The sequence below is a fragment of the Aulonocara sp. 'chitande type north' Nkhata Bay genome, linkage group LG22 (assembly GCF_057382095.1).
Source record: "Aulonocara sp. 'chitande type north' Nkhata Bay isolate Kocher_YH1m ecotype deep benthic linkage group LG22, A_spYH_male_GT1.1, whole genome shotgun sequence".
NCBI classification, from domain to species: Eukaryota; Metazoa; Chordata; class Actinopteri; order Cichliformes; family Cichlidae; genus Aulonocara; species Aulonocara sp. 'chitande type north' Nkhata Bay.
This window is the reverse complement of record NC_141364.1, coordinates 33,347,455-33,358,477: the sequence shown is the minus strand read 5'-3', so window position 1 is coordinate 33,358,477 and position 11,023 is coordinate 33,347,455. Positions and strand designations below refer to the sequence as shown.

Below are 11,023 nucleotides of genomic sequence, written 5' to 3'. Positions count from 1 at the left end.
TTAAACTTTATATGCAGAACATTGTAGAATATTTTTAAGGTTATCTGCTATAAAAAGCCAGACCAGGAAAATCTCCTTCATGTTTTTCTGTTTTATTCTCAGTTACTTTCACACAAAGGCATCTGCTGTGATGTTCACAATTCTGATGAAGTCAGTACTGATAAATGATCAGAATTATAATATTTCTGACTGTCTGAGGCTAAGTTGAATCGAATCGGGACTTTGAAAACTGGAATCGAATGGATTATAGAAATCAGTGATGATACCCAGCCCTAGTGAGCAGCCTAGGCACGACAGAAGTGGATGTAGCTGTAATAGGAAAAGAACTATTGCTAACTTTTCTGTTAAGGCCTGATGCTTCTGAAATTCATAGCCAGTGCTCTGACACGGTGTCATCAATCTTTGAATGCTGAAAAAGCACATTATATAAATTATTATAAAATTTGTGTGCGCCTAACTTTTGTGCCGGTACGCCTAACTTTTTAAAGTTAGGCGTACCGGCACGCCCATGGCAAAAAGTTAGTCTAGAGCCCTGTCAAGACAGTTTTACTTTACTGGTTTTAGTTTTTATGCTAATAATCTGGTGTAACTAATGTCACTAGTTATATTATTCAATATAATACAATACAATACAACTTTATTTATATAGCACATTTAAAACCGAAGGTACACCAAAGTGCTTCACAACAAGATTAAAACATAAGATATAAGATAAAAGTCTATAACAGACAACAAAAAACCCAAAAAAGTACAGACAAAATAAGAAATAAAACATTAGAGCATAGTTTAGAAGATAAAATTACTGGGTATTCATAAATATAAGGTGGGGGTATTTATACAGCGGAACATTAGTAGAAGATAAATAACATAAGGGTAAAATATAGGGGATGTGCACTAACTGAAAATGTTCGGTCAAACAGGTAAGTTTTTAACTGAGATTTAAATGAATAGATGCGTGAATAGCAGTCTGTTACTGTTACTGTCTTGGAGTGACTGTAACCCACATCATTTCCTTAGGAATTATTAAAGTATTCTGATTCTGATTTATTATTTCATGAAAAATGAGCTCATTTTCAACTTGATTTCATGTTTCAACATTTCTCAAACATTTTGGACAAAGAGCAACAAAAGGCTGGAAACTGAGTGCCTAAAAGAAAAAGCTGGATGAACGTGTGGCATCTGACTGGGTTATTTAGCAGTAGGCCACTAATATACCCGCGCAGAAGAAGAGCATCTTATAGAATACGTTTCTCAGAAGCAAAGATGGGCAGCAGTTCAACAGTCTGTGAACAAATTGTGGAACAATTACAGAATAAATCTCCTTGAGATAAAATTGTGAAGACTTTGAATATCATCTAGAGTACATATCATCAAAAGATCCTGATAGTCTGGAGGAATCTTTGTGCACAAGGGACCAGGACAAAAAATAATATTGAATGTCCGCGATCTCTGAGCGTTAATCCATCAAAAACGGGCATGACTGTGTCATGGAAATCACTGCAAGGGCTCAGGAACACTTAAAGACATCAATGTCTGTCTGAATGCAGCTCCTCATGCTGTACATAAATGTGGGTTAACGGCATGGTGACTTCCATGAAGAAGCAAGTACGTTACAAAGAAGCCACAGGTAAAAATGATCCAGAAACCATCCAGCTTGTTTTCAGGGCTCAGCTACAAAGCCTGTCTGGATCAACAGCATCAATGCTCAGGTGCATATACAGGTGTTAGAGCAGCATATGTTCCTTCAGACATCTTTCTCAGGTATGGCCTTGCATATTTCAACAAGACAGTCCTACACTGCATACTGCAACTATTACAACAGCATGACTTCACAGAAGACCCAGGACTGCAGCTAGAATCTCATGTTGGACAGTCTTAAAACCTTACGTTTTTCTCAGTTTAAACATTTGATGTTTTCTGTGCTCTATTGTGAATACAATGTGTTGACCCATGAACCGTTTTTTATTCACATTTAGAGTGTCCCAGCCTTTTTGAAACCGAGCTTGTACTTGGCTTTTTTCACAGCTTTCACTGCAGCAGAAAGTTGCAGCTTGCAATCTTGTGTAGTAAAAATCCTGTTTGCTTTTAGTTTTTTTTTTCTTTTTTTTTATTGCTCTCCTCCGAATTGAGAGCTGCAAATGCTGGTTTAACAACTTGGTCACAACATCCCAGTGGGGAAAAATCCTAAGTGCTACGTGCCACATTCACTTTAAAACACCTGTAGTTGCTCCGTTAGGGGATAGCAGTAACATGATTTGAAAGAAGCTGCAGCAAAAAAAACCCTTTACCTTAAAACTGATGGGATGAAAGAACTTCAATTCCGTTTTATTTGTACAGTACCAGATGACAACAACAGTTACTTCAAGGTGCTTTATATTGTAAGGTAAACCCACAATAATACATACAGAGAAAAACCCAACAATCATATGACCCCCTATGAGCAAGCACTTTGGCGACAGTGGGAAGGAAAAACTCCCTTTTAACAGGAAGAAACCTCCGGCAGAACCAGGCTCAGGGAGGGGTGAGGCCATCTGCTGTGATTGGTTGGGGTGAGAGAAGGAAGACAGGATAAAGACATGCTGTGGAAGAGAGACAGAGATTAATAACAGATATGATTCAATGCAGAGAGGTCTGTTAACACATAGTGAGTGAGAAAGGTGACTGGAAAGGAAACACCCAGTGCATCATGGGAATCCCCCGGCAGCCTACATCTATTGCAGCATAACTAAGGGAGGATTCAGGGTCACCTGGTCCAGCCCTAACTATATGCTTTAGCAAAAAGGAAAGTTTGAAGCCTAATCTTGAAAGTAGAGATAGTGTCTGTCTCCTGAATCCAAACTGGAAGCTGGTTCCACAGAAGAGGGGCCTGAAAACTGAAGGCTCTGCCTCCCATTCTACTTTTAAATACTCTAGGAACAACAAGTAGGCCTGCAGAGCGAGAGCCAAGTGCTCTAATAGGGTGATATGGTACTACAAGGTCATTAAGATAAGATGGGGCCTGATTATTTAAGACCTTGTATGTGAGGAGCAGGATTTTGAATTCTGGATTTAACAGGAAGCCAGTATAATCACAACTGACATGTGCTGGTGTGGTAATAATTACTCAGCTCTTGTGCACATGCTGCTATTCAGTGCTTCCCAGATCCTAATGTATTTGGCTACATTAGCTAATGGACAGTAACAATTATGTGCAAATGACTGTGTCTGAATGCTGAATGCTTAACAAAGCCATTCACTCCAGAAGCCTCTACTCTCGTTGCTTTGGTTGGCAGTGTGGAGACAGCTTGCAGAGACCAGTTGAGCAAATGACAACAAGACCCAATGTCTGGCACAAAAGTTCTAAATTATGATCTCATTTTTCACATCTACACCTTTTTGCAGCTCTGTAATTTTCTACTTTCCTGTACTTTTGCCACAGAGCGCAGGAGGTCCTGCCTGCTAGCTTTATGAGCTGTTAGAAACCTAGAGGCCATCTTGTAAACGACCAATTAAATAAGAGGAGATCATGAGGGACTGCATACCTGCCCTGAAGGAACAATAAAAGCTAAGGAGAGGGGAGGGATATGGAGCTATACATCAGGCTTTGCTGAGGATAATTGCAACTGGAGGATTTCGGGAGGGATGCGAAAGTCCAGATCCCAGTTCTATGTTTTTAATATACAAGGTCTCCTGTGAAGAATGGGATTGTCAGTGATATGTGTAGAGAGGACAGTGTGCATAAATGAGATGACAGCAAAGATGTTACTTTTGCTTTGCCTTATATTTATAACACGGGAATGGTAATGTTATATAATTTGGTGTCCAGCACAGGGCAAGGCAGTCAGTGGTTGTTCTGCACATATTGCTTGGTATGCATGTAGATACATGTGGCATACAGAGCAGGCAGCACAGACAAAAAGAAAAGCAGAGTAGTGTTGATTCAAAGGAACATGGAGCGATGGCCCCTGCACATCTGCACATAAGGAGCGCCCAGGAGACTGCAATTCATCGTCTTCTTCCTCTATGACACACACCCAGCTGTATGCAGTAACAGCAACCTTACTAAATCTAAGTGGAGTCGCAGGGTTGCCTTGTCCACACAATCCATTCAGTCCATTGATCAAAGGATGATGTGACGAGAGTGGAAGATGTGTGGGGGCTTGGTCACCCTCCTCATAAATACTGGGCACACTATGAAAGAGTCGACTGGACACCAGAAGAAGGGGGCATCCCTGTATTCATTACAAGATGATACTGCATTCACCAGGAGAAGCACAACAAACAATTCTTCCTTCAATAATCTTTTTGTTAACTTGGATCTTATTGTCATAGGTTTGGTCACCATTTTTAGTCATGACAAAAACACTAACCAAATGATCAGACAGACTAGTTACTAAATTAGTAGCACTTTGCTTTCATACACAATCATTTAACAAATATCTTATAGTCCCAAGCAGCCATTGCTAAATGTTAATGTGGATTAACGTGGGTTATAAACCACTATTAAATGTTTGTGAACTGCTCTAAAAGGAAAATAACGAGACATCAAACCTTAATGAAGACACATGTAATTAAAATGTTATGTTTTGCATTTTATGGAGTAGCTAAAATAACAGAAAATTAGTCAACAGTCATCAGCTGCAGGATCGGGTGTTGGCTCTTTGTTGCAGTTTTTTAACATTAAAGGTCCATTTTGAAGCTATCAGTGATGTGCTTAATGTAACACACTAGAACAGCAAACATGAAGTACAGGCTGACACTGCTGGTCTTCTGATGTTTGGCACAATGTTATCATGACCGATTCTGTAGGAAATGGGTATACACCTATCTACACACACACACGAGAATAAGATCCAAGTTGTTTTAAATCAGAATAACCATTTGTTACTACTTATGCATATAAAACCAACAATGACATCACTTGCATAAGAATTGAGATGCAACATATTGCATATTGTACATCACTGTCATGCATTGCATTTGGAATAGGGAAAAAAGTCCCATGTTCATACACTGGTTGCATTTCTCTTTATGGACTCCGGAGTCCGAGTAGTTTGGTTCTGAACTGACTGCACAGTGTAAACAGTCTCTCTCCTTTTACTGTGTGCATGCTGTGTTCCAGAAACAGGCAAACACATTTTGGCAACATACAAGTTGATTTATTGCAATGCTGCCAACCCAAACAGCAGAAGTAAACACTGTGATCCCCTCAGCTGCATCAGTGTAGGGGATGTATATTGTTCATCTCCTTGAATGATAGAAAACATCTGCCACATCCAGCCAAGCAAACGCTGTGTATCAATACTCCACTGAAGCTTGGGAAAGAGCTCATAGAAATGCCGTACTCCAAATATTCCTGGGCTCGGTTATTCTCTGCCCTGCACAGAAGTGAAAACTAAAATCAAATCGAGATATAATTATTCCATTCTGGGTTTGCAGCCATCACTGGAAAGGCCCAGATCCAAAACTTGTATCCCCCTGAGAGCACTGGTGCTCCAACTGGTCCAGCAGTTTTTCCACCGAGTCTTCTTTGTTCTCCAGTTTCAGGTATCGTCTGCCGTTGCCCAGATCTAGCCGAGGCCAGCTTTGGTGAGTCTGCTCTGCAGAATCGGCAACCTGTCCAAGAACGTTTACACAAACCTGTGAGCTCGCCTCCATACGAGTGACTTCAAGCTGATTTGCCTGAATGTGCTCTCTCTCCATACACCTACCAGTTCGCTTTGTGTAAGGGTTAGTCCTGTAGCTCATACTGTGGCAGCGCCTTGGTTGAGCAGCTGGGACATCAACTTCATCCACCCCTAAGGTGGACATGGAGCCTGCAGATACCAGGCACACATTGGTCTTAACAAGTGGGCCAGTGTGTGAACTGCAGCTGGCTCTCTCTTCACATTTAGCACCCAGCTGTGCATTAAAGTCAGTCTGACTGGAATTGCATGAGCTGGAGAGGGAAGCTTTGGCGGAACACGGAGGCTTTGACTCCTGGTGGTGGAGGCCTTCCATCGGAAGAACAGCTTGCTGGTAGAAACCCTCCATGCTGTGCCCCTGGTCTACGGTGCTTCTGCTCTGGAGCAGGGGCTCAGAGGTGGCCAGCTGCTGCAGACAGAGAATGTTGAGATGGGCAGCTGGTAGACTGCTAACCCACTGGTAGTGTTTGGCCATCGAATTGGCTGCTGCTATTTCTTTAAGGTCAGCTGAAGGCACAGCCGCAGACACGGAGCAGATAACACTGCGCATCTGGGCCAGCAGCATCTGAGTCTCTCTGTCCCTGTTTTCGTACAGGACAGTGTTGGCACATATGAGGATGAAGAGACCCACCCCCATGATGACTGGTCCCAACAGCTTCATCCTCTCACTGTGAATGAGACTGGCTGTGGACAGGAAGCCCTTGGGTCCCAGACTCCAGCCGGAAGTCTGTGATTCAGAGGCGCTTTCCCCATCTGCAGCTCCCAGGATGGACGACCTTGATATCTGATAGGGCCAGTATCCTGCCACAGCCAGAGCAGTGCCAACAACCACCACAACCACGCCAAGCACTAGGAACGCTCCAGGCATGGAGCGGATGCGAAGCTTGCCTCGGATCAACCTCTCCTTCTTCTTTCTACTTCGTAAGGTGAAGCGAGACTTTGGTTGGCAGGCAGGTGAGCTTGGCCTAACTGCTTGAGATTTCTTGGTCTTCATGGCACAGATTAGTCCAGAGCTCTTGGTCTGAGTCACAACCCGTCAGAGTGCTTTAGGAAGGAGGAAATGTAAAGAGTTAATGTCTCTGTTCATTCAAACACATGCAATGGCTGCAACTATGTTCACAGTACAGAGATGTCTGAACGTTTTCATGGTGGCTGAGGTGACAGTGAACACGTTCATTGTGGCTGTCTGAGTGAAGCTCGGTCTGGATCTCCCTGGTGATACTGTTAAACTGCAGCAGACAGTGATACACACCACTAACCCACCTTTGTCACGCTCTCAGTCCTCGGGCTACAAAGGCTAATGCCAAAATTAATGCTAACCTAAACCTTCATGTTATCACTGCACAAGAAAACCAGAGATGGCAGCCTGAGGACAGACACGGGGGCAAATGTTTGAAATGAATAATATTTGAAGAGGCCTTCAAAAATATTTTGTAATGGGAGTATTTTTCAGTTTTAGTATTTACTTATTCATATGTTTAGACCTGCCAGAGCTCACTGTAGTTACTGGCCACCTGACAGTGGGTTTTTCCCCAGAGTTAATCACCAAAACCTTCAAACGTCCACATCTGTGGAGAGCTTGTAAATTAAATGAGGTACAAACAAAAGTACAGAAGCACTCACATATTTGCTGTTCTTCCTAAGTTCCTGTACAGTAATGAACAAAGAAAAGTGAAATGGAAAAGCCAGTCGCAGTGACTGCAGCATGCACCAAAGAGCGTAAAATGTTCCCTTTGTCCTTCTGTGAATGCTTAAGAAGAGTGCCAAATACACAAAGTAATAATGCACTCAGCTCTAAATCTTAAAGACATATGAGGGTGCCTGCTCTTAATCAAGTATAAGAGTGGGTACCTTAACCCATCATTAAGTACGTTATTGCTACAGTTCTGAAACCACTGCACGTCTCGTGTTTGTACTGCAAATTCTTTTTACTTAAGCACTGACCTGCCTATTGTCTGTTGATACGTTTCCTTGGGTTTTTCAACTTTCTTGACCTCTTAAACACGCTAAATATGTTTTATTGTGAATAAAATATGGGTTCATCAGACAACATCCAGCTTTTTGTGGAAAGACTTGTATATAAAACATAAAATAGAGCGAACCAGCTTGTTGTTTACGTTTTACAGAAACATTAATGTCCGACATCAGTCTCAGTGTTCTCATTGAACTTGTTTTATCAGGCAGCTGATTTTATCATAAAAGCTCAGATGAGGCATCTACGATAGACTGACTACCGCCTGCTGGGAAAATGTGAGGAAAGGGTGGATATCAGCAGGACCCAAAACCTTTCTGTTCATGAAGAAGAGCCTGTGTGTATTTAGTAATAAAGAGTACATGCATTAAACACACATTTCTGTGCCCAATGATACTGTCATGTTCAAGTGAACTTCCCAGTGATATTAAATTCTTTAACAACTGTATTATATATTAGATATTATATCAACAATCCCTACAATAGCGTCCTACATGAAAAAGCAATGAATTCATTCATGCAAACAATCAGGAAAGTATTTTATCAGTACAGACGCCTTAATGTGAGATGTAAGCAGGCTGTCAGTGTTAAAGAATCTGACTATGGAAAAAAGTCATGTCACCATTTCATCCGAGGCCACAGACACAGGAAGTCGTGAAGAAGTTAATCATGAGGACGACATTCAGAAGGCAGCACAAAAACATCCAGTGCCACGAGTTAGTGGCTGACGTCAGGCCGGGCCTTTGATTTCACACAGGGTAAATATTACACAGTGACTGGTAGATTTCTGTTTATAAGATCAAACATTAAAAGTTTGAACAGATCATTTTCTCTTAATGATCAACTGATGACATCACAGCTATCCCCTGGTCATGTGATAACCAAATGTCGTTAAATCTCCATGTATTAAATAAATGTGCTGACCAGTACACACACACACACACACACACACACACACATCTGTATTCCCCTCTGCCGTGGGATTAACGCTGCAGTAACAAAAATGAGAGAAGCAGCAGACTGCATTCAGCAGCTGTGGCACAAGTTTGTGTCGGTGAGGGTGTGATATGCTGCATGGTTGCACATGACGGTAAATGCACGCCTGATCCGGATGATGCGCTGAACTCCGATTACCCTGTGGTCATGTAATTACGCAGGAATGACACAGACAGGAGCGCAGCGTCTGCTGGAAAGGACTTTCTCTACAGTGTGGCTCTGGAAGCCCACACTCAGTGTGTCATTGACACAGTCATACGGTGCATCTGCAGTTTACAGCCGGCAGAGGAAGCTGGTCTGGATCAATTCAATTCCCGAGAAGCCACAAGTTGTGATACATGACGAAAATGAACAAATGCGAAAGCGTTCGCTGGTGCACACGGGTGGAACCGTGTCAGTCAAATGCAGCAGCTTGTTGAGCCCGTGGAGCCCAGACGGAGGGAAATGAAGCAGCTGCAATAATGCTGTGGTGAAAATCAGCACAGCATTATCAACTGACTGGGATAAGGCGTCCCTCAACTACGGATAGCCATGCACTGTCGTGCCGTGCCGGACTATCTGCACTGACACTGTACAGACATGGAATGTGTCTGATGACCGAGCTGCTGCATTCCTCTCCGACAACACAGCAGCTCACGGCACCGTTACCGACCCACAGAATGAAAGAGTTCATGTCACCCAGCTGCTCCGACTGCACCACCACAGACACACAATCTCACACTCACACACTCCGACGCTTCTGTGAACTTGCCTGGATTTCGGAGTTCCTGTTGCAGCTCGGTGGTAGTTTGAAGACACCCGACGTCCGCATGACTCCGAATAAGGTTAAGGGCTGAATCGAGCCCAGCCCTAAACCCGTTCCCACATATCCGCAGCAGGGACACCGCGCTGACTCCGTCAACTCCGCCGGACACAAGCCGAGCAGAGCCCAGCCCAGCCGCCTCCATGCACCAGCACCGCGGAGTGAGCAGGAAGCAGCCCTGCTGCGCGCGCGCACGCATGCACGCGGATTTGAAAATAAAGGTGCGCACGGGTGCTTCGTGTGACAGCAGCAGCGTCCCTCAACAAGTAGCGGAGGTGTGAGTCACAGGGAGCTGCACTAACACTCTCCTCTCTGTGCTGTCCTGGACTCGTGGGCGCGCTCACAGAGGTGCTGGATACTTCAAAGGTTACCATCCAAAAATGAGATGTTACAGATTAAACACCTCAGCACCGAGTTAAGAGCTTCACCAGGTGATGGATTCGATTTTTGGATCAAATGATCTACAGATGAAAGCATAGTCCTGGGACTCTGTAACGCTTTGATAAACTTTTGTAGTCCGAGTCCACATTAGCAGAACATCAGAATGTGGACTAGCTTAAGACCATCAGCTCCACTGCTTGGTAATCCTGCATTTATGTGACAGCACAGTGAAGGGTTATTAGTTAATGCAAGAGGACAGATGGCTCTGAGTATACTTAAGGACTATCAAAGCACGTTTGTGTTTCATGTCTATGCACATAATAAACTTATTGCCGTTAATTACATTTAAAATACATAATGATCCCTGACTGCCGAGGGTCATCATAACTCGTGGGTCGGACCTCACAGGGGAATTTCCTTCGGCTGGCAGCCACAGCTCATTAGCTTCGTCTTTGTTCTCGGCAGGTAGTGTCAGTCAGCTACACGGAGTTTCAGCATGTGCCAATCTTCCACGTCCTGGTGTCTTATTACGCTGTTCTTCTCTTCACACGTGATCTGTTATTGTTCAACACATCTCAGTCTCAACAGAGTTGATATTTTTAGGTGTAGTACTTTTGAGGCCTTCCACATTATTCTTCTTCTCAAACTATTTGTCTGCGAGATTTTTGCAGACAAATCAGGTAAAGATCGTCTTAAACGACAAGCACAGCCATTACTCACCTAATTATCTGTTTAAAAAACTTGGACTCTTTTTTGACCAACATCTGAATTTTGAAACTCAAGTTCAACCAGTCTTGTTTCCATCACTTCAGAAATATCAAAGCTTTGCAGTCACTGTGTGCAGCGTTCACACGTTAATTTTCTCCCGCCTTTCTTTTGTAACTCGCCTTGACGTGGACCTCTCAGTCCTCTGTAGCTCGTCTCCAGCTAGTGCAGAGCGCAGCACCAAGGACACATATCACACCTGTTCTTGCATCCCTTCACTGGCTTCCGGCAAAACCCAGAATCCACCTAAAAATCCTGTTATTAACATACGAGGCTGTACATGGACAGACTTGTGTTTATACAGCAAAGCTCCAAAGATCTTATCACCGCTACTCTGATTTTAAAGCCAGAGGTGATCGTGCTTTTGAGGTTGTGTCACCCAAACTGTCCAACAGTTTGGCTTTCTGTTTATTGTTTCAAACAACTGCTGAAAGCTAACTTTCA

At 43.2% G+C, this 11,023-nt stretch overlaps 1 protein-coding gene across 1 annotated transcript; it reads right to left on the bottom strand.

Annotated features, from left to right (window-relative positions):
- Nucleotides 1-509: 509 nt before the first annotated feature.
- On the bottom strand, nucleotides 510-9,715 carry tmem200b (transmembrane protein 200B). Its single transcript, XM_086280552.1, has 2 exons — nucleotides 9,383-9,715; nucleotides 510-6,707 (listed from the first exon to the last, which is right to left on the bottom strand). The coding sequence occupies exon 2, from the start codon at nucleotides 6,655-6,657 to the stop codon at nucleotides 5,422-5,424; it is 1,236 nt and encodes a 411-aa protein (XP_086136678.1). The 5' UTR covers nucleotides 6,658-6,707; nucleotides 9,383-9,715; the 3' UTR covers nucleotides 510-5,421.
- Nucleotides 9,716-11,023: the final 1,308 nt, after the last annotated feature.

Excerpts from the sequence above, each read along its gene's own strand:
- tmem200b (XM_086280552.1), bottom strand. The coding sequence starts at position 6,657 with ATGAAGACCAAGAAATCTCAAGCAGTTAGGCCAAGCTCACCTGCCTGC.